This window comes from Triturus cristatus, chromosome 2_1 (genome assembly GCF_964204655.1).
Source record: "Triturus cristatus chromosome 2_1, aTriCri1.1, whole genome shotgun sequence".
Classification (NCBI taxonomy): Eukaryota; Metazoa; Chordata; class Amphibia; order Caudata; family Salamandridae; genus Triturus; species Triturus cristatus.
This window is the reverse complement of record NC_140581.1, coordinates 715,531,347-715,555,374: the sequence shown is the minus strand read 5'-3', so window position 1 is coordinate 715,555,374 and position 24,028 is coordinate 715,531,347. Positions and strand designations below refer to the sequence as shown.

Genomic DNA, 24,028 nt, shown 5'->3' with positions numbered 1-24,028 from the left:
TTTAAATAGGTGCAACAGCGTGAGGGTATTTATTACCGTTGGGCGTTAGAAGGTGAAAACCCCTTTGAAAGAGAACATGACAATGTTGCACGAAGGTATGATCTATTTAGGTGTACTCGGTGAACCACGGGGATAAGTCATTTTGAAATACTGATAATTGGGGACATAGAGCAAAGGTTAAACACATAATGGCTAAGAGGGTTTCTCTGGGTACAACGTGTTGAGTATACAATTGTGTGTTTAGAGGGATAACGTCATACATTCAGTCAAATATGCTAATGGGTATTTATTTTAAAGTCAGCTGTTTTTAAGTGGTCTGAAAATAATGAACTAATGTTATTGTTTCAATGTTTTAATGTTTACAGTGAACCCCTGAGGAAGAGCAATTAAAAGCTCGAAATGCATTGGGTTTATGTGATCCACTTTTAAGAATGTTTGATGTATAATCGTCATGTCCCAGAAAAAGGCCTGGATGGGCATATCTGTGGCATCAGAAACGCTTTTATACGCATATTGCCCTGCATGTGACAGAAATAACTGTGGAGATAAATAAGTGAACTTTTGGAATTTGCTTAATAAAAATACGAAAACTTGGATACATTTGTGGAGTATGTGAGTGAAGACAATATGGAATTTACGCTGTGCGTCCGGATGGAGTGGAATGTTGCCCCAGCTTTTTGCTAAGTTGTCTGAACCATTTTCCCATGCTGTTTGCTTTTACGAGCAGAAGAAAAAATTTGAATAGTGCAACAAGATATCAATTGATGCTGAGTGTTGACTTAAAATCTCTATTAGTAAGTATGTTATACCTATAATGTGTAACACAAGACCTACAAATGCTTGATGACCTTGAAGAATGAATTCCAAAGGACACATTGAATTGGACTCGCCAACCTCTATATCTACAAATCTGCTCATCACAACCTGTAGTAGCATTTTTCTTGGCAGCAACGAGGAACAAGCATTTGCTATGTAATAGGTCTCGCATTACTGAAAGTTTGAGGTATTGGCATTGCAATATTATTCGCAACGCCAATAGCTCAACCTTTTAGTAATGTGAGACCGATTGCTCTATTTTTTTAATATAACATGTTTTTAGTGAGCAGCACGGCACAGGCGGCGTGCTGCGCAGCTTCTGAAAACGTACAATTTTGAAAAAATAGAGTTTGGCGACATGCGCCAGAGAAAAGAAAGGCCCAGCTCACCAATCTCTAGTTTTTCAATTTTGTAAGTTTTTGGTAAGCAACACAGCATGCCGCCTGTGCCGCTCTGCTTACTAAAAGCATATAATATTGAAAAAACAGAGTTTGGCAAGCCGCGCCAGAGAAAAGAATGACGCGGCTCGCCCAACTCTATTTTTTCAATATTGTAAGCTTTTCATAAGCAGCACAACACGCAGCCTGTGCCGCTCTGCTTTCTAATAGAATATAGTAGTGCAACAATGTAGTTTGGCGAGCCGTGCCAGAGAAAAGAAAGGCGCAGCCGCCATTTTTTAAGATGAAGGCGTTCCTCACTACATGTGTAGGGTGAAGCAGGAGAGCTTGTTGTTCCTGCAACAGCAGCTAGGAGAAAGTCATTTGTAAAATAGTACTCACAGACTGTAAATAAAACATACTGAGTAACATCACATGCAAGAGGGCCAGTCCTAATGGGAGGTTGCAAAAAGAGAAAAGGCAGTACTGGGGAGGGACTACTAAGCCTATTCACAAATCAAAAGCAACCATTTAGAAAGGACAGTAACAGGAGCCAATTCAAAAGATGGGCGGGAAACCTGAATACAGCATGTTTGGAAGAGACAGCGCAAGCGCTGCTAGGCGAAACCTAAAAATGAGTATTTCCTCCTTGAAGTCATATCATTTCAGTTTAGGCAGGATACTCATATACCACAAACATCAAAAGGCAGAAATTTCTGGCTGTCCACTTCGCAGATGGTACATTAAATAGGACCTCTTAAATTGCAAAGTCGTCACCACCATGGAGGATAAAAAACTATTAAAGACACATATGTGGTGACCTTGAACGATTATATAATGTTTACCATGGAGGTGTCATCTGATATAGCAGCCAAAGATCTGAAGCACTGTCGACTACATCCCCGCACCAAAACACAACCCCCAGCTGAAGAACACTCCGCTGGTGGTCATATAAGGATAGTCTCAAAGTTGTTACAGCTTTGTCTAAGGAGGAGGAAAACATCTGGCAACCATAGCCCCCTCAATCACACTATCCAAAGAGTATCCCTCTTTTCATTTGCCTACTGCTCACCTCCTTGAGTCGGTTGTCCACAACCTAAAGTTACATTGAAAAATGAAATTAAGAGGCAACAATAGTCAGTGTAAATACTCTATCAAAAAATTCTTCCAAAGAGTCCAAATGTTCTTAAAGGAAACATCCAAATGCCTGAGTCCGGCCATTTGGAGTTTTCCTTCAAGATATTTTGGACTTTTTGGATGAACTTTTTGATAGATGATTTACTTTGCCTCTCCATTTCTCATTTGGAAGAAGAAAAGATAACCTGAAGGCAAGTGGGAACTCAGCATATGAATTCATTCAGCTGTATACTTAAAAGCCTCTTAAACTTCTCCATACCTTTCCAGCTGCTAAATATTTGCCCCCTTTCTGCCTAAATGTCAGGCGCCTTGTGATTGGAAAAACAGCCTGATGCTAATGCAACCATCAGCTGGGGCCCCACTTTAGCTCTGTACAGAGCTCTGCCTTTGTCTTTATATCTGCAACCAGCCTTGGGCTATGATCGTGGTGATGTTAGGCATCACTTAGACACGAACCCGAGTCTAGAAATGTACTTGCCCGAACTGAATACCTGTGATTATTTACCCTGTTATTATTGTCCACTCCTTTTCGAATGTAAGAGTTTTCCCTCCCTTCTTTACCTCCTCCTCTCTTCTTTTTGGAGAGCACACTAAATAAATTGAATTTATCTAACTACCATCACTGGTGTATGCTAATCTGAAGATCTTGATGTTGTATAACCTTCCTAATCTCAAGATTTAGTAAGGTTATACTATAAGGATTTGCTCTAGTACTCCATTGGAGAAGCTATCAGGATAGTGGGCGGCAGCACCTGTTGAAGAGCAATGAATACAAGAAGAGTGAAGCAAGCAAAGGAAGGACTGAGAAGGTAAGTTAGCGGTATCACATGTAGGAAGGACAAAGGGTCTGAAGGTGCAAGGAACCGAAGGGAACAAAGCACAAAAGGGTATGGAATGCTTAATGACCAACTGCACAATAGGCAAGAAGCCTAAATGATTGGGAGATATTTCCAGGCACTGATTTCCACTGCGATCACATAGTAAGTGTTTTCCAAAAGATCCACTCACAACTCAGAAGTGTCTGTCAAGCTAATCTCTAGGATCCCTTTCTCAGTATACGCCAATCCAGAACACTTCTAAACTTAAATGAGAGCTTGAAGTCTCCATGTCTGAGTATCAGATGACAGTTAGTGAAATATTTCTCACTATACCAGACTCCTGCCATAATATTTCATATTTCTGTTTTCTCCTGCGGATTTCAGGCAGTTGAGCTGAAGTGTAGCTCTTCGTCTAAAGTTTACATGTTGTGGGTCCTATTGCCATGCAACACCCTATTAGGCCCGATACAGTAATAAGGTTCATTACAAAACAGCAGATACGTCACAATAAAAAATAAATATACTTTATATATTTATATTTTATTGTGACGTATCTACAGTTTTAAAAATAAATAAAGTTTATGAAGTAAAAGTAGTGGCAAGCCAAAAATGGACTTTGTAGTTTCTGTGATAAGTAACAGCTGCAGATGCTTAGCTCCTGATTCTCCTCACAAACCCCAAATAACAGCTCAAAGAAGTGTGGGGTAGCCATCTCAAGGACTACACAGAACATATGAGCATGAGACCCATGTTTGGGCATACCTGTCACAATCAGGTTGTTGCACTGTATAAACTGAAAAGTGATGCGTGGATTGCTTGGGCCACATCTTTTTATGCCCGCCCTTTCACTTCCGACAGGAACCAGCTATTTGCTAATGAGCGGTCGTCCTGCTCCAGTGGAAACAGTCCAACTCGAACTGCCAGGTCAGGGCCCCTCTGAATCACGACCCCTCTGAACAGGAACACAAGCAACCCCAGAAGGGTTTCGGCCAATTCGGCCTCATCAGTAGGGTGCGGCTTGAGTCTTGTGGCATCTGCCCATAACTGGAACTCGTAGGGCTAACCAATCAACCATTACTTAAAGAGACACAGATCAATAAAAAGGAAGACCCATCCTCGTATAGTATCGGTCGAGCAGCCACCCTGGAGACTGATGTAAAATGTCAATTGAACTAAAATGGCTGTCTGTGGGGTGTATAGTAAGAAGATATTTGAAACGTAGTCCAGAAATGAACTGCTTAATAGATTTCTGTGGCACCGCTTCACAGAGTGAACACCCTCAAAAATGCCTAATGACTTGATTTTATCCAAGTAAGGGGAAATGGAAATGAGAAAGGCCATTTGGCCTGTCGGTCTACTCGTGAGTGCAGAGCAAAGATGTGTAGGGATACAGCAACCATGTGCCCATTCTTACAAGACATAAGAAGAGATGTTTTGAGAAATGTATAATAAAGAATGTGCATCATTTCCAGCATGTGACAACCATGAAATAGTCAAGCATTAGTCACAGTGCATATTCAAGAGTAATAACTGTTCTCTTTAGATGAGAACATGCTATTTATGTTTGCAGATAAATCGTATAAAAGTACCTTTCCAGTAGCAGTTAAATGCAAACACCGGCCCTTTAAAGGGTAACTTGTATGGACTTTCATTATCAGGCCAATGATGGCATCAAATCGCTTTTTCTATGTTGCCTTTTGTTTTTTAGGAACCCCGAATTAGCGGCCGTGTGCAGACGCCCTGGAACATTAATCCTGTATCCTGGATCTGAAGCCGATAACTTAGACGAAGTAGCCTCGCTCTCATCCTCTTCCCCATCATCCATTATAATCATTGATGGAACATGGAGTCAGGCCAAAGATATTTTTTACAGGAACTGTATCTTCCGGCTTCCTAAACAGGTGAGAAACCATTAGCTTTAGCTTTTTAAAAAGGTAACTCGCCCACAGAGGCCGCCAATAACTCTTTTTTTAAATCGATTTAATACACTTCGGCCAGTTAGCTTTTTTGCTCTAGAAGAGTACATACAGTGACAACGTGACTTGTACTATGCAAAACAAGGGAAGGGAAAATTAAAATTAATTCCAAAAATAATGCATTAAATTCAAAGGGTGAGTGCAATGTTCTGAGGAATTAATTATAAGGGCAAAAGTCAGCTCATGTGCTTATGCAGTTATTATGTGGGGAAAGTGTCTACAGACTGCACTTTTACTCAAGGTGAGGAAAAATGAATTTACAAATATTGAATCAATCACTGTTCTTATATAGCGCGGCTTCTCACCCGTAAGGGTATCCTGGCACTGGGCTCTGGGTCTCAGTCGAAGAGCGAGATCTTGAGTCCCTTTCTAAAGTCTGCCAATGAGGGTGCTGTTTTAAGGTGGAGGAGAAAGGCGTTCCAGGCGTTGGCGGTGAGGTGGCAGAAGGATCATCCTCTGGTGTGGCAGCTGCGGATGTGCAGTGTTTGTGCGAGGGCAAGGTGAGCGGAGTGTAGGTTTCTGGGTGGTTGGTGGAAGTTGAGGCAGTGGTTCCTGTATGTCGGTCCTTGGTGGTGGAGGACTTTGTAGGCGTGGGTCAGGAGCTTGAAATGGTATCTCTTCTGGATGGGGAGCCAAGGGAGGTCTCTCAGGTGCTGGAAGATGTGAGTCCTTTTGGGCAGGTTGAGGATCAGTCTGGCTGCTGTGTTCTGGATTGTCTGGAGTCTTCTCATGAGTTTGCCGGTGGTGCCTGTATATACTGCATTGCTGTAGTCCAGATGACTGGTGATGAGGGCCTGCGTCACTATTTTCCTGGTGCTGGTGGGTAGCCATTTGAAAATTCTACAGAGCATGCGAAGTGTGTGGAAACAGGCTGAGGAGACGGCGTTGACCTGTTGTTTCATGGTGAGTTCTCTGTCCAGGAAGATGCAGAGGTTGCGGGTGTGATCTTTCGGAGTGGTGGTGGGTCCGAGTTCAGATGGCCAGCAGGAATCATTCCAGAGGGAGGTGCGGCTGCCGTAAATTAGTATTTCGTTTTTGTTCGTGTTGAGTTTCAGGCAGGTGTCTTTCATCCAGGCTAAGACGTACTTCATGCAGTTGTGAAAGTTGTTTTTTGTCATAGTGGGGTCTGCTGAAAGTGAAAGGACTAGCTGTGTGTCGTTGGCGTAGGAGATGATGATGTTGTGGGCTCTGACGATGTCTACTAGCGGTGTTATGTAGATGTTGAAGAGGAGGGGACTGATGGATGAGCCTTGCGGGGCTCCGCAGATGGTGTACTTGGGCTGTAAGGTGAAGGAAGGGAGACAAATCATCTGTGTGCATCCCTAGAGGAAAGATGCTATCCATCTGAGGGCGTCATCTTTTATTCCGATCTGGTGCAGTTGGTTGATGGGTGTGTCGTGGGAGACGGTGTCGAAGGCTGCGGAGAGGTCAGGAAGGATCAGGACGGCTGATTCCCTTCTGTTGGCTAGGGTGCAGATGTCATCTGTCGTGGTGATCAGAGCCATCTTGGTTCTGTGTTTTACTTTGAATCCTGATTGGGAGGGATCTAGAAGGTTGTTTCTCTCCACATGTTCGTGAGTTGGAGGTTGATGGCCTTCTTGAGGACTGTGGCTGGAAATGGGCGCAGCGAGATGGGGCAATAGTTCTGGAGGTCGCTAGGGTGTGCGGAGAGTTTCTTGAGGAGTGGTCAGACCGCTGCATGTTTCCAGGCATCGGGGAAGGTGGCTGTGGTGATAGAGATATTGAGAATGGCGGTGAACTGGTGACTGTTCTTTTCGCTTCCAAGGTTGAAGAGAAGATGGGGCAAGGGTCAGTGGGTGCTCCTGAGTGGATAGAGTTAATTAAGTCCTTGGTGTTTGCAGTGCTGAGTCGTTCCCATGTGGTGAGCCGGTGGTCGGCAGCTTCTTCGTGGGAGTGGGGATGCTGAGGTGGTCGGTGGCTTGGGGATCGAAGTTTCTGTATATGGTGGCTATTTTGTTGTGAAAGTGGTCTGCAAAAGCGCCACAGAGTTCCTGTGCGGAAGGGATTTAGTTTTCTGTGGCTGATGGGCAGGTGAACTCTTGGACGATGGCAAAGAATTCCTTAGTCTGGCAAAGTATGATGGAATGGTCATACCAGGTGAGTTACGTGGTGTGGCTGTATCTAATTCAGCTGCTGGATGTGAAGTTGGGGTCCAGCATGTGACCAGCTCTGTGTATGGGGCCAAGGTTGTTCATGGGTTCCAGGAGGTTGGTGGAGTTGGTATATGGGGGGCCGTCCAGGTGAAAGTTGAAGTCTCCCCAGAAGATGAAGTGTTCAGATTCGATGGTGAGCAGGATGATGAATGCTGTGATGGCGGCGCTGAGGCCGCTTTGTGGTCATGGGGTGCTGTATGTGAGGGTGCCTCTGGTGGTTTTGTCATCAGTATGGAGCTGGAAATTCAGGTGTTCCCTGAACAGCGTTGTTTCATCTTCGGTAGTCACATAGATGATTGCTTCCTTGTGTATGATGGCAATTCCGCCTCTCTGCCTGTTGGTGCGGTCGCAGTGTTTCATCTTGTAGCTTCTGGGTGTTGCTGTGGCGAGGTCTGGGCTGACGTAGGGGTGAGCCAGGTCTCTGTGATGAAGGTCACATCAGGTGTGATGGTAGAAATGGTGTCCCAGACTTCGGTGGCGTGTTTTTACAATGATCTGGCGTTGATAGAGACATCTGAGTTGATCCGGTGGGGTCTCGGCCGGTGGGGATGGCGTAATTTGGGATCCTGCGAGGGCGGTCGATCCTGGGGCACAGGTGAAAGGTCCCGCTGTGGAGTGGGGAGATGCGAGGCAGCGTTGTTACGTCCGAGGACTAGGGCACGGAGATCTGTGGCGGAGTATCTTTGGGTGTCCGCAGGGCCAGGGTACCTGGCGCTAGGCCCGGTCCAGGCACGGGCAGGCAAAGACATGCCAAACCTTTGGCGTGCCAGCAACACACCCTCTGTCTGCGTCCGCTGCACTGACGTGCTGCGCCCTCCCTTAAGTAGGTCCTGGGAGGGGAGCAGGAGGCGGAAAACAGCAAAGTGAAGGATCCTAGGGGCACCAGAACCTCAAGGGCTAGAGGTACTGGGGCCTTGGGCCTGGAAGGGCTTTGCTTACTGCAGAGCAGCCTGGCAAGGGCAGGTAAAGTTGCAGCCTGGCCACTTGACAGCAGTCAGGAGGAAGAAGTAAGGCGACTCTTGGCAAGGGGAGCGGAAATGGACCTGCTCTGATAATGTCAATCATAGGAGAGTGGAGAACGCAGCAGTTTGTAATGTGCCTAGCAAAAGAAAATACACAATTTGCTCAGGAAATTTGATAGAAGGGGAAAGAAACACAAAGCAAAAAGCAGCCTTCGACGTCAGATGGAGGAATGTTGGGGCCCAATATGATTTTCAAATGTTATTTTTTATTTCTTGCACATATGTTTGTTCTCAGAAGTGCCTCTGATAAATTCCTTGTCCTAGAACCACTCATGTGAAGTCTCTCTCACCTAATTATGTTCTGGGGGGACTTATTGATGTGATGACGTAACTGAAGACCCCCTTCTTTACGGACGATTGGGTCAAGACTAGTAAAATAACCTTTCATCAAATTTGTTTTTATGGGGAGAATTTTTGTCAGATTGCACTACTCCACCCATTGCCTAGAGAGAGCCTTTTTTCTAATTTCAACTACAATAACTAGCTTCTCAAAAAAGATTTGAATTGTAGCTTTTGTGGTGCTTCTTCTTTGATTGTCATTTGTTGGCCCCTCATTACATCAGAGTAAATACAACAGTGCGATAATCACAAATGTGTCAGAACTTTTCACTCTACCTTCTTGGCCATCACTGTGGTTTCCCTGCTGCTGGGTACCACCGGCCTAATCATGCATGCCACTTAGTAATCCACCAGAATGCCTTATCTTTGTCTTATATTGTTACCTTTCTCCCTAATGGCAGAGCAGGTCTCATCTGATCCATCTTTTTTCCAGTCTTATCCGGCAGGACAATAAGGCATAAATGTCAGAAATCCAACAAGATCTGCGCCTTTTGTCCTCTTGTCTTCACCTTATTTCCTTCCCTACGCCCTTATATTTCATAGCATCACTGACACATAGCCCACCTACTGGTGGCGTTTAACCTAGTAGGGTAAAATGAAGTACCGGTGGATCAATAAGGTTTCAGATCAGGACTCTTCGGGTGGTGTCCTTGTCTTGTAGATTCACAGAGTATGGGTCACTGAAGTCTAGCCTTTTACTGGCTGACATTTATTATTTTCCCTAAGCCCTTAATCCATGATTTTGCTTGTATTGTGCGAAGTATTGCAGGCTGCCCTGGGAATAGAGGCTGTTGATAAATCTGGCATAGATGAAAGCCTGACATATTCACTGATGTTTACTTTGTGTCCCTTTTTAGAAATATTTAGTTACCTGCATGGTCGCTCCTGTGTTAAAGGGTCAATGGTGGTTTATAGTCCAATTAATAGCACATCCTATTGTCAAAAAGAGGACTATAAGTGTGTTGGTTTTGTGAATAAAGAAAGCGGGTGGGGGAGTCACAGCTCCCACAAATTTTCATGTTCTTCTCTCCCCTCAATGCTAGGTCTTAATTGGGTCAAAGAATGCTCCTCATTTATTTTCAAATACTTCTGACTCTATCATAGATACTGTACCCAGAATATGCCATCAGTTGTTTTTCCTTGTGAAACTGCAAAGGTGGGGCGATAGGAGACCGAGTTCCAAATCAGGCAGCAAACCGGTATGTTTCTGAGGTTCTCAGGAATGTATTTAGTGGGCTGCGTCTTGGTAGCATCCAGACCTTCTGTGTTCTTCCAAGGCCTAAATGATTCTGGTGTGCTCAAGGGCCAAATAGAGTATTGCTTTCTGCAACAGCTTAGATCCTTCTGCAGCAGCACCACCATTTTTCCGCTGCAGCGTATGGTGGGCAGCCCAACAACTTGGAGGTGCAGGAACACATAGGCAGAGGACCAGTGAGATGTAGGGGCAGGACAACAAAAGACAGAACCTGCACCCATTTTTAATGGGTGCTTGTGACAAACCGCTACCCCATCAGTCACTGCTTCAGTCTAGAGTCCTGCATCAGCTTCCCTGATTAATAGAGCCCGGGCTCTAGCTTCTGAGATTAGTTAAATACTTGTCTTCAACGCTGAAGCTCAGGAAGAGTCATTGTATTGTATTGTTTAATGGTACTTGTATAGTGCTTACTACGTCTAAGTGGGGTGTTTGTTCATGGGGGTAGCACTCCACACCATGTTGATGTGTGGTTGGGAAAGTGTTGTCTGTGCTTTAAACCTGCATTGGAAATGTTTTGATGTTGTGCTTGATGACCACCAAGGTATGGCAGCTCATATATGCTCTGCAGATCCCTCTATTGTGTTTATAACATATGTTTTATGTGTATGTTTCTCAGTGCAATTGGTTCAATGATTGTTGTGGAAGGAGGTCGTCCACTCTGTGATCTTATTGATCTGCAAGAGGTAATAGGTGTTGATAAAGAGTGAGGTGGGATCAGAGATCTGCCTGGATAGACTATGTTACATGTTTATATGCTTGCCATTATGAGATGTCAATTGAAGAGATTTGCCAAGACTGACTCTTATCTTCATCATGTTGTCATAATAAGATGCCATTGCTCAGTGTATGTGGCTATTTGGGTCCTTAGGATGGACTGTGTTAGTGTTCTCCAGTGGCAATCAATTTGTGGTAGCTCTCTTTGGTCTTGGCAGGTCTGTATGGCTACAATAGAATGGTTATATAAATGAAATTGTACTGCCTATGTCTGTGCCATCTTGTTGCCAGGAAGGTTCCGCAGATCCTTACATACATCATATGCCTGTCCTGTTGGCAATAGGGACCAGGAAATAAATCGGTATATGATATTATATGGTGACATGAGCTGTGTCAAATTGGGGTGTGAGACCTATCATAAATACTAAACTAACTGCGGTTAGAGGTTAAGGCCAGGATAGATATAGTTTACTATGTCTGTTAAATGTGGACGGTGTAGACTATAGTTAAAGTCCATATGTCAGTAAGCTGGCTGTAGGTCTTCAAGTGCAGTGTGACAGTGTGTACTTCTAGTATTAATTGGAGGGACATAATTACATTCCTTCCATATATCAAGATCATTGTGAGGTTATGTCGGATGGAGCTCCCCTATTTTAGTTGAATGCCTGTGCCTGTCCTCTTAGCATGGTGAGCTGTGGGACTGTTCTTAGCTCACAACTGTGTTTATTTTGGTGAAAGGGTTAAATTTCTGGATTTTATTTCCAGATCAGTGGTTGGTGTGATTATCTTGAGAACAACCATGTTTTCACTTCTCTTTTGGACTTTAAAATCTCCTGGATGCTTTGAAACTTGGAACCAGTGAGTTCCAGAACTTGGGGGCTTCCATGAGAAAGCAGAGCCTCCTGTGGATTTCTTATTGTAAGGTGGTATGATGATCTGTGGTGCTAGCAAATGTCAACTTACTGTATATGCTGTGGGCCTGCCCTCAACTTACACATTATTGTCAGGCTGTAATGGACAGGTTTTTACATTGCACAGAAAGAATTCTCATATGCATATTGGTGAGGTACAGCAGAGGCACGGAATATAAGGTTACATCCTGACTTATTGATTTAGGGCTGATCTTGGCCAATCGCCTAATTACTCACAGATAGAAATCCCCTGCATGCTACATCCTGGTTGCACTCTTTTACCAATTTGGTGCAGGCTGAGAGCACAGCCTTTCGCGGAGAAGATAATCTGGGCCTTAGAAAACACCCTAATGCTTTGAGATGCTCTAATGGAGGACTTAAACACCGACATATCATCTACTCCATGCTGTAATAACTCTAACACAGCGGGGTAGAGCGGCGAGGAAGGAGGACTGCTCAGTGCCTCCTTGTAGATGTGTAAAGAGAGCAATTGATGTACAGAATTCAGAACAATGTCATACATTCACCCCAGTACAGAGATCTGTGCCTAAATCCATCTTTTATTTGCTCCCTATGCCATTCCAGTTTGAAAACAGCCATATGCAAATCAGACTTGACCCTGTGCCCAATGGGAACAGGACCTGGCCTGGAAACTAGCATCCTAGAACCAGTTCATCTACTGGAGCAATGTATATTTTGTAGGCTGTTGACTTGTTGTAGAACTCTTTAGCTCTGGTATGAACCTGAGTTGCAAACATAGCATCGGCAGACTTTCACCAACGACCATTGCTGTATACAAATCATCACTGTATTATCAAATTCAATGATGTCACGAAAAAGTTTGCACAATATGCACTCATATAAATTGTTATGCCATCAACAATTCATACTGTCATTGATAAAGCTGTATAAGTAATGTATATGCTAATCCTATCTGAAAAATAATAAAAACAGATTTAAACAAAAAATGATCAGTGGTGTTAGCCTGAAATTTAATTTGCAAGTATAGTGGTCCCTTTTCTTGGGCGGCGCAGTGGACGATGGAAAACTGATCATTTAGTCACAGGTAGCTTGAAAAAAAATTCCAGGACTGACTTCATTCATTTATCTTTGAGTTTACTACAATGCTAGCTAGGCTCGAAGGTATCAACAAGCTTTACAGGTTGTGAGAGTAAGCTTCCAAGAGGTATAAGAGGGAATTCATATGAATGAAAAGTGAAAAACAAAACAGCATTAAATGGACAAAGAGTCACAAAGGTATTTAGCAGGGAAACTTGAGGAAGTCAATAGGAGACAAATCAAAGACTGACTCATGCGACTATCTAGATGGATCCAGTCAATGAGAGCATCGTATAGCAGTTTGTGAGCATGTTGAAGTAATTGTTGAGCAGCAGAGATTTGAGCTTCAGTTTGAAGGAAGGAATAGAGGGGTTGCAGTGGAGATCCTTAGGGAGATCTTAGGAGCATTTCCTGAGAAGGAGAGCACCTAGGAAGATTTCTTCTTCAGATTAGGCGGAATGAGAAGAACAGAGTTGGAGCTTCTCAGTGTCCAAACTCTCCCTGAACTTGATAGTTTGGTTTCTAGGTATTTGTTTTTTTTAGTATGAAGGGCTTTGTGGGTGATACAAGCTGTCTTGAAGATGCATCTTTCTTCGATGGGAAACCAGTTAAGTCTCTTGAGGGTAGGTGAGAGGTGATAAAATAGTTTAATTCCTGTGGGGAGCCTGGCAGCTGTGTTGAGAACTGCTCTAAGTGGCGCAAGGTGTAATTTAGGAGTTCCTGTAAGGATGGCATTTTCGTAGTCCAGTTTCGATAGAACAAGTGATTGCACTACCGTCTTCAGATCATCTGAGGAAATAAACAGTTTGATTTTCTTGAGATGTCTTAGTGTGCAGAGCGCTCCGTTAGCTGAGTTGTTGATGTGCTCCTTCATTGACATGTTTTGTGTTCATGTTTTCTCTGGGGTGAATGCAGAGGGGGTGTCTTGCTGCTGCATTCATTTAATTTTGGGATTGATGCAACAATGGAGCACAAGGTATATTCTATTGCCATAGTCGACCGTGGAGAAGTGTGGCTCAATGATTAGAGCGGCAGACCCTGATGCAGAGGTCTAGCCCGGGACCAGGGTTCAATTCCCCGCCTCGGCGGGTCTTGGGCTAAAAAATTCAACGGACCTGATAATTCTCGCCTCGGTGCCATTCCAATCATGGAGTCCCACTCTGCAACTCTGGGCAATAGCTTGCTTAATCTCCACAACGGCCCCCACAACGCTAAAGGATGCCTGGCCTCCACCTTGGGGGTGCCCAGGAGTGGACGCCTCACAGGGAAAGCCAGGATGGATTCCACAGCGGTATTCGTACAAGCGCCTTGAGACCCTTGCGGGTGAGTAGTGCGCTATACAAGTATCAATTTACATTTACATCACACAAGTGACGATACCAAGTTTTCATTGTGTAGTACATGCTTCTTGAGACCACAGTCTCGTGTGGGATCAGGGACTACTCTTAACATGGCTGTCTTCGTATCTCTTTCTGATGGACCTTATGTCTATTGACTGGTGTATTTGCCATTGTCCTGTGGGAATCGAAAATAATTGCTGTTAGCATGAGCTGAAGCCATCTTGTTTGCAGCATCCATTTTGTTAGCCTTGTGACTCTTCCGTCTTCACTGTTGCTTGCTTTTCTGTTTGAGTCATCAGCTTTAGTTAACTCCTTCTATTCTAAGCTCAAGCAATGAATATGTGCTGAAAAAAGGCCTGTAGCTGCTAGAATGCACCTGACTAAAGACATAACTGTCAACTGTGTCTTGCAACTGTAAGCAGTTCTGTTTCCCTCCCACTTTGCTAACTAAGTGATTTCCTATCTGCCCATGTTTGTCTGTAACTATTCCTGTGTAGGCCTGTACCATCTATTTGTAACTACATGCTTACTCTGCAACAAACTCTGTATATAATGCCTGTGTTCTGTGACTTCAATGTACTACCTCAGGCAGCACTTGAGAGTGCTGTGTGGACGTAGTCCCACTCATGAGTGATTAATAAACTTATTTGAATTCCAGCTTCAGTGCCAATCTCTATTTTGTTGGTCTAAGGACCCGTGGACAGAGAAGGGTGACCCGTGCACCGGTGTGCTCATTGAAAAGCACATTTCCACAGTCCACAGGTTACGATTGCAGACTTTGCGGTACTGCGCATTAAGTGGTTAACAATCATTTATGCATCTGAATCACAGAGGCAGCTGACAAGTCTTGACTTGTGGAGGTTTTCTTGGCCATCCATCGTTAGACTGATTTGTATATCATCTGCATAGTCGTAACATGTAAGGTTGATTGGTTTGATGAGCTCCAGTGAATAAGTTAGATAAATGTTGAATAGGAGAGGGACGATTGACTCCTATGGTTGGAAGAGCAAAGTCTTTTTGGTTGGCCTATCTAGGAAGTGTTTTCATGCCTTCCAGTAAAACCAAAACTGTTGCTCTTATTGTGTTGTGGAGATTGTGTAGCTGCTCTTAAGTGCTGAATGGAGAGACGAGGAGTGAGAGTTAAATTTGCCTGCGATCTTTGTGCTGGTGACTGGGTCTATGTTGTTGAGTGGGTAGAGCCTGATGCTGTTATGTTGTAAAGTGTCATCTGTTTACAGTCCTGCTAAATTCCAAGTGCGCTTGGATGTTTCTCGTATTTGCTGGGACAGAGTTTCATATTTTTGCATAATAAGCAGAAATGGAAATTCCATCTATCTAATTGATGGGTGGACAGGACAGTCAGTTAATGTGTCATGTTTAGCATACAGGATTCTAGAAATACCTTTCTTTCCCCATGAGCTGTTCACCTCAGATGGAAGGCCCTGCCAATCAGATGTTGAAGACATCAGAATGCAAATTATGGTGCCCTAGAAAAACGGACCCTTTTTACATCTGTGATATTTTGCAGTGACAGAAAAAGCAGAATGACTATGGATTATCAGTGGTTCTAGATGGTCAAGGAAGCAGCCTTCCTATGGATATTGTCATTTTTAAATAGCTGAAAAACCCACAAAAATTGAAATTTACCATGTGATTTACAGAATTAAGTTGCTTTTGAATTTATGTAGCTTAATCCTGCTTTTTATTTTTTGCTAATCTAATCAAGCAAACCTTTTCCTTCATTCCAGGAAGTTAATTTATATTATTTTATGATAAGTTTTAATGTGTCTGTATGGACATTTATGTTTCATATTGAATTATATTTTATGGTGTTTGGCTGCAGTGTCATCTATTAGAGTTAGAATTTGAGTGTTGTGAAGTACCCGTGGAGTGCCTTCTTCAGGGTTGGTGCTGTGGCATGAGCAAGCATCTTACTCATGAAGTTAGTTGCAAGCAAATGAATGGTCAGATAATAGCTTCATAGGCTACTTATAAAAAACTGTAAGAATTGTAGTTAAAGTGTTACTTGGGACCTGACTTTTGGAAAAGTCAAGTCTTTATTCTTTTTCTGAATTCTAGGTGGTTTTTTTTGTCCATGTTTTCTGTGCGAGTTTATTTCACAGTTGCATGTTAGTAATTTGATGGAGTTTTCATCTATGTTGGATTTATGAAACATGCGGGTCATTAGGCAAGGAGCCTCTCAATCTGAGTTTTGTTTTGGCTGTACAAGGGAACATTTTGAAGGAAATACCCCTTGCAGCTGGTATTTAGCGAAGAATCATGATCCCATTGATAATGTTTTCCCAGGGGAGGAGCCAAGATGGCGACCGGAGCAGTCGCTTGAGCGCCTGGCTCCGTCGGCCCTTGGCCTCGGACTATCATCCTGATCCCTATCCTTGCCGATTTTCGAGGTGCAACGCGTGCGACGACGCGCTGACTGCGCCGCCGCTTTCCCGAAGTCTTAGCCCGCCCGGATGCCGGAGTTTTTGGTGCCTTTGTTCCCCGCCCTGGACCCTTGCTCTACTGTGGCCTCGGCCGGCCCCCTGGAAGCGTCGCAGTCACCGGACCCGCTGGTGCAAATCTGAGCCCGAGGTCCCGATCCCGCCTCACGCCACGTACGGTCGCCAGAAGAGCCGGGAGAGAGACGCCCGGACACCTCCTGTACCCTGCATCTGACGGGCTGGAGCCAGAGGGTAAGCCCCGGTGCGGCGGGTCTCCTACCCCGCTCTGTGGACCACGCTGTGGAAGGCTGCAGACCCCCTTCTTCTATGGTCTAGTCGGCTGCAAAGAGAGCCCGAGGGAGGGGAAGAGACTGCTGGCTTTCACCTGTTGCGGCGCAGACCTGTTGGGAATTGCCTCCTTGTCACGATCCCCCCCCCTGGCCACGGTACCGTTCAACGGTAAAACATGGCGCTGATTGCCTGCTCGCTGCTGGGGGGTGATGCTCCGGTCTCGCCCGCTGCCCGCTTCGCCCTCCCTCTACCAGACTCCAGCTCCCCAGTGCCGTCCCGGATTGCTGCCGTTGGGGGGACGCAGCTTCCGCTGACATACGGCTCCGTTCTGGCTGCCCTGCGGGACTTTCGTCTGCAATTGTGTGTCGGCTTGCAAACGCTGAGTGAGCGGTTCGACTCTACACTGTCTGCTGCGGGCCGTGAGCGCCCCGTTTGTGATCAACAAGACGTGAGTCTGCCAGTGCTGTGGTCCTCCGGCGGGGAAGCAACGACTGGGTATAACGGTGCTACACTGGTGTCTGCATTTGGCTTTCCCGGCGCCCGGGATCAATCGCTCTCCTGCTCAATGGCAGATACTTTGTTTCCCCGGTCATTGCTGCCTGCTTTGTTGTTGCCTGCCTCACCGTGCCCGCAGGAGTTTTCAGCTGAACTACACCTGGCGACCTCGAGGAACCGTTCACGGTGGCCTACGACTCCTTTTATGTGGAACTCATGTACTTTACAAGCCAGGTCTGGATTTTATATGGTGTGCAAGGGGACCTCCATAGATGATCGGCGGCCATTTTGTGACTCTACTTCTCCATCTTCTCCCAAGTGGCCATATTGTCTTTGTCTGTTCGGGATGCGGGGCATTCACGGGGGGGCGGGTCTAATCGTACGCCCGCGATCGGGCCAGGGCTAGATTACTTTCTATCATCATGGCTTCACGGCCGGGCTGGACTGGGACTGGAATTGTCTACTTATGTTGTGCGCACTCGTCGCGATCTGTCTGCCTTCATTTCCGTGGTGTTACATGCTATCTTCCCACGACCGCCTTTGGGTGTAGTGGGGTTTCAGTGTGTGGAGGCTTGGTTGGCCGGTGGTGTCGGGCGCTCCTGAGGATACGTGGGCTCCTCCCCGCCTCCTTTCTTCTTTCTTCTCTTAGTTTCTTTACTCTATTCCTACTTTCTCTCTCGTCTATATTTCGGGTTCATTGGGCGACAGGCACTATGCTGGGGGGGGGGGTAGGCCATAGCCTCCGCATTGGTGTAGGGTGGGGGGGTAATTTACTGTTTCTTTTTAGTTCTATGGGCCTCTTTCTTTCATGTCTCTGCGCTATACTTGTTTCGATTCGGGGTCCGGGTGTGGGGTGGATTGAGTGGGGGCGGCTTTTAGGGGGTGCGTATTTACTACTGTGATGATCCTGTTATCTAATTGCATCGCCTTACTGTATGAGATTTTCTATGGCTGTTTTAATGATGCTGCTGCTCTCCAGTGTATGAAGCCGACTTGCGGACTCGAATCTCCTTGTTTCTATCCTTTACTGACTTTATTCTCGATAAAAAAAATTTTGAAAACCTTAAAATTAACCTTCACTTCTCCTTCCCCCGGTGTCAAGGATCCCTCCAGTGTATGAATCCTGAATCGTTGCTAATCTTGACCTTGCCGCACAGGGGATGTATTGTTTGTCTCTGTGCTCAACCGTATTGTGGCCGGCCTGATGGTTGTAGGCCCGTATTTGTTCTTTTACTATGCACAAATAAAGGTTTTTAAAAAAAAAAAAAAAAAAAAAAAGATAATGTTTTCCCATTAATTGTTCATGATCTATTGTAGCTTGCTGATTAGTTGCCTGGAAAGTTCTATGTAGCTGCAGTTGGCGCAATCTAAAAGTGACATTACTCGTGCTAGTGATGCGTTTCTCCTGTGGGAAAGGGAAAACACATCAAAGTATTCACATAGCGTAGAATGAGTCTTTCCTCACTTTGTTGACTTGGGTTTGGGGAAGTTAGAATCCATGATCATGCCAAGGTTTTTTATCTGGTAGCTATGACACAGGTTAGGCAGGCTTAATTTAGGGCAATGTGTAAAGTATTTAGCAGTACCACAACAGTAATAAAGTCAAAATGTAAAGCAATAAAAATCCTAACCAAAATTAGAAAAGCATAGTAAAATGTAATAAATGGCATGAAAATTATGAAATTCCCAAATAAGGGGATCGGAGATATGAATTTGTAATATTTAAAGTTGGAATAGTTCCAAGAAGTACAGTTGCAATAATAGTCAATGGTCGCCGTTGATTGGGATCCAGGTGCAAATTGAGGCTTGTCCCAATAGAGCGCAGGTATGATACACCAACCAGGTTCGTTCTGGTCAAAGTATTTTCCTTCTGACTCTCCACACTGATTTAGATCTCGGCAGACGGGTTACTCCGTCACAGCGGTGATAGGATATAATGGGATTTATAGTCTAGCGGATGGGATACCTGTCAACTTTCTGACGAAGTAACCCGTCCACCAAGATCTAAATTAGGCCCTTAGTTCTTTAAGTCTCAATCCACCTCGGAAGTACACTTCTAAAGTCCCCAGGACCTCAAGAGAGGTACTTCAAGACCCAATGGGTGTCAGGCAGAGGCCAACAGAAGGGTCCTGTTCAGTCAAGTTGCCACTGGTCAGCTGATCAGTTGTAGAAAAGCTTGTAGCTTGTTGTATCCCTGTAGCTTTAAAAGGAGGACAGCCTTCTTACCTGTGGAGTCCCCTTACTTTTCCTGGGTACAAGAGGGTGCTGATCAGTCCTTCACGACTCCTCTCAAGTCACAGACAGCAAGTCCAATCCTCTTCTGTTTTTCCTCAGGTCCTGAAATTGTTCTAAAGTGGGTGCCTGTCGATGACACATAAATGCCTGGCAATAGCTAGTGGGTGGTGATGATTCTTGGGCACGGCCTAACCAATGGAGTAAAAGTTCCTGGACCAACTCTACCCACTTAGGGCATTTTCTAGATGGCTAAGGTCTTCAGCTACACTGAACGTGGACTCTGAGGGCTGAGGGGGGTGCGTGGGGAGTGTACTCTATTAATCCTAGTGTCTTTCCACATCCAACACCAAAATCCAGTTTGAAGCTGCCACTATACCCCTAATAAACCCAGAAGCTTGGTAGAACAAAATGGGGTTCATTAGGAACTAGATAGTGGGTACACAAGAATTGTCTTATCATCCTGTTCCCATCCTTTCAAGTGAGCCCCCAGTGTTATATGTCAATCCAGTAGACCTGCCAAACAGGATTTGACGCTCAAGCATGATTTGCAGGATTTGTGCAACAAGTCTACATAGGGGTATCTAATTAGTATTTAAAGGGAAGGTGTTTGTGTCAAATGGGGTTCATTTTCACAGGTTGAATTGCAGTTTTTACACTTCTATATTCAGGCTACATGGGATAGTCCTGAAGCCATGTTTGCATTGCTACCGTAGTAAATGGAAAAATAGGTGCTGCAATTCACCAGTGGCATTTAATTTCCAGGGCCTGGGTGCACCTTGTACAACGTACTAGGGACATATCGATAAGTTAAATATACCAATTAGGAATATGCTAAATCAACCATGTTTTAAGGGGTGCACAGGCATTTTACCAGTTCAGCAAAAGGTGAAAAGTACAGGGTGACTGCGCATAAAAAGTAGATTTCTTGCATCCTCAGTTCCACTAACAGTAAGCTTAGTTGTAACTGGTAAACTTAGTTCCCCAGGTCAGGAAGATGGGCAGAAACACACATTGAAAAGTATTGGGGTCATTGTTGAGCCGTGTGAGACAACACATTTCAAATGAAGGATGAAGAATTTGTGATCCATCTTCACAATAGGATTTTTCCAGTTTGGACTGTAGACTGCTTCCCAGTTTCGTATAGTCTTTCAGCTAGAGGATGGTGATCTATAGCGATGAATATTGATGACCACTCGAGTAGGAGTAGAGCACCAACTCCATTGGAATCGACAACCTCCTCTCATGAACAGATTGTGCTTTTCCAGGTCTGTATCCCGCCTGTCTGATAGAAGTTTGTTTGTTCATTGAAGCTTGAGATCTGGAAGAACGCTGGAATGAGTTTACGTTCTAAAGGGTTGTTCGTTTTTGGTCTCTAGTTTCCTGGGTCAGCCTGGTCCAGCCTATATTTTCCTAAAACCAGTCTCTGTTTTCTTAGAACCAATTTCATATAGGATATTTGCAGGTCAGTTGGCATTTTTCCTGCTGATATAGAGGAATTCATGATTGCTTTGTTAGTATACATCTAATGATTATAGGTACATGGCTTCAGAAATGTTTTAAGGCGTATGGGTCTGTGGGACAACCTGCCATGTTCACACTTTTAATTAGATCTTCTGTTTATTTTAATTTTTTTAGCACATTGTCAGAGTAGAGTTTAGGGTGTGCAGTAGGATATGATCAGTTTTGACATGGTTGCCATTGAAATCCTATATTTTGCTTCTTTCAAGAGGAAATGAGGTTCAAGGTATTATTTTTTTCAATGTAGTGTTTTTCGAAGGACTCACAGAGTTCCTGAGAATGTTTTGTTATGGTTTTTGAGTTGCAGGCTGGGTTACACTATTTAGCAGCTACTTCGAAGTGTTCTTTGGTTCGACATGTAGCATCCGATATTCATTAATAGTAGTGATTTCTTGATAGAAGTTTTGTAGATATTTTACATATTTTACGTGCCTTTGAAGCCGCTTTTTAGCATTCACATTGCACGTTTTCCTCCAATGTCTTTCTAGGCACCCAGTTTCTGTTATTAAGCCCAAATTAAATAATCTTGCCTTCCGTATATACTAGTGAAGAGGCATATTTATTAGGGAGACACACATTTTCAAAATCCCCTGTTAACCATTTATAGATTTCTTTTATGCCCATTGCGAGGTACAAAAGAAGGAGATTCCTTCATTTTGCATGGGAGGAGTTTATGTCAAAATTCTTTCTGGGTCTAGTAGAATATAGGTGATGTCTGTTGATGTTAAGTTGTTCCTAGAGTTGCTCTAGGAAGGTTGCGATTGAAATGAATGATAAAATACTTGATCCATGCAGTGGGCTTGTTTCCCATGAAAGAGGTTAAGCCCCTTTGATTGAAAATGGTACCTAGGGTGTGATCTGCTAAGTGGCTCTAACCAATGCACAATTGATGGTACCAATATGCTTCAGGTTAACTGATTAGGCTGGAGGTTGGAGGCTTGCACTGGTTTGTTTATCAAGATGCTGAGATGCCCTAAGAGACAGAGATCCAGAGGGTGCACTGCGATCTCCACTATTGCGTCCAGAAGGCATCTGCAAAAATGGAGTTGTGTGGTAGAGGTTGATACATTAGGAAAGAAGAGGCAGAGGATTTTGTCAACCAAGGAGCAGACAAGTAAAGATTTGCATTCCAGTGCTGTATGGCCATTATCAGTGGAGATTCTTTAATATCTTTGTGAGCCATCACCAGCCTTCTCCCATTCTTCTGGTTTGGTCGAGTTTTGTAGAGGGTTAAACTTATGGAATGTGCAAGAAGCATTGACAAAGAGATGTTCCATGTTGAGTTCAGCTTGCAGGTCGCAGATGTAATTTCTTTTTAACGTAGTGATCTGGTTTTATTAGCAGGTTTTATTAGCAAGTAAGCTAGTTGGCTGCTGTATCGCTGGGCACAGAGTGAGACATCTGGTTATTTGTGGTTGAGTGAGATTGATGATTGCTCTTGTTGCAGAGATAGCAGGCAGCCCTCTGGACTTGTTGCAGATCACTCTTAATCTACAATCTCTGATGATTGCTCTATTGTTTCCTCCAGTAGACATGGTAGACAGGATGGCATTATGACTTTGTCTTTTCTGATTTTTTGCCGCATTTTACTACTACAAATGTCATTAAGTATGTCTTTTGATGAGTCCTCTGATCGTTTTTGCTGCAGGAGTCAGATTTCTGGTTCCTCTTCTGTTATTGCAAGATTGTGCTGGAAGTGTATTTGAGCTAATTCCCAGAATTCGAACTGTTTGAGTGATCTCTCTTGGTAGTTTGCCAACCAGTGTGATGTTGGAAGCAGTTTGAAACTTGTTGACTGTATAGAATGAGGTAGTGATGGAGATGACAAAGCAGTTTCCTTTGCCTTAGTTGGCCACGGTTTAGGTATTTTTTTCCAGTGATTGGTCTAGCCATTGTTTCAGCTGACTAACAAAGCAGCAAAATAGGAGAACATGGTCTTGGTATAGGTGTGTCACATTGGCACAAAAGCCAAAATAGTGACATCACTTGTTGTTGGCCTGGCGTAATGCATCAGAGGGTAGAAGGAATGTATTGATAAAGGTTCAGAGAGCTGGTCCAGGAGGAAAAAGTGACTTTACTTGGTTTGGTTGGATGGGAGAGCCAAGTGGACTAGGAGTGTTCCGAGGGCGATACGTAGAGTGAAGGATTGACAGTAAGACCGGGGCAAGACTTGTTGGTAGGGATTTGAGGGGCTGTTACGAGACAATATTGGGTAAAAGTCACTGACATTGTAGGAGTTTACAGACATAGTAGATTCTGAAAGTGCACCAGGTAAGGTGGAAAAAATCCTTAGCAATATGCTTTTGCGATTTGTACAGGGTAACAGAAGTGATATCCAGCCTTTTAATCTCCTCCTTTGTTTGATGGTCTTAGGGACAGTGGGAATCCACACATTGCTGTAAATCGCAGTCTATATATGTAACAAATGTGCATTATTTTAAAGTAAATAATTGATATGTATCCTTAAAATACAGCCGGTGCCATGTTGTGGTACCGCTTGCCAAATGCATTATTTCCTTTGTTTAGCAATGTAGTTTCTGTTTTTTACAACCTAAAGAAGCTGAATTATCTTAATAATAATGTTTAAAGAGGCGCAAGGAAGAGGTTGTTGATCGCTAATCTAATCTTGAAGCGCCTGTTCAAACACCTTAAAATCCGCTTTGTTTAACACAAACAGGCTTCTGAGATATCGGGTTAATATATGACACTCCCTGTGTGTTTGCGCACATTTAGCTTTATGTATATGCAATATGTAATTTATGAAATGCCATACATATTTAGTGTTTTCCATTGTAAATTGGTAGTAATGCATTTCTTGTCAATGCTGATAATCATTTGGTTAATGCTAAGCCTCTCTAACAACTGAATACATTAAGAATATGCCATTTACGTTGATAAAACAACCTTTAGTTTTTAGAGAAGTGCCCTGTAAAGAAATCATTAATTTAAATAATTGAGTCGTAGAATGTCTTGTTTTATATAGGCCTATGGTATGCCATTGTTAATGCAGTGCACACTAATAATAATTTCCCCAGGCAAATGTGTTGGAAAATAACTGATAGCTTTTATAATTCGTTTAATGGAAGCCCAGGAGATTGATGGGTGCTTTT

At 43.9% G+C, this 24,028-nt stretch overlaps 1 protein-coding gene across 1 annotated transcript in view; it reads left to right on the top strand.

The window, feature by feature from the left end:
• DTWD2 (DTW motif tRNA-uridine aminocarboxypropyltransferase 2) overlaps positions 1–24,028 on the top strand; it is a 576,220-nt gene that overhangs the window by 288,550 nt on the left and 263,642 nt on the right. Inside the window, exon 5 of the mRNA XM_085632651.1 lies at positions 4,857–5,049. Within this exon, the coding sequence (XP_085488777.1) occupies positions 4,857–5,049 (193 nt within the window). The remainder of the gene's footprint in view (positions 1–4,856; positions 5,050–24,028) is intronic.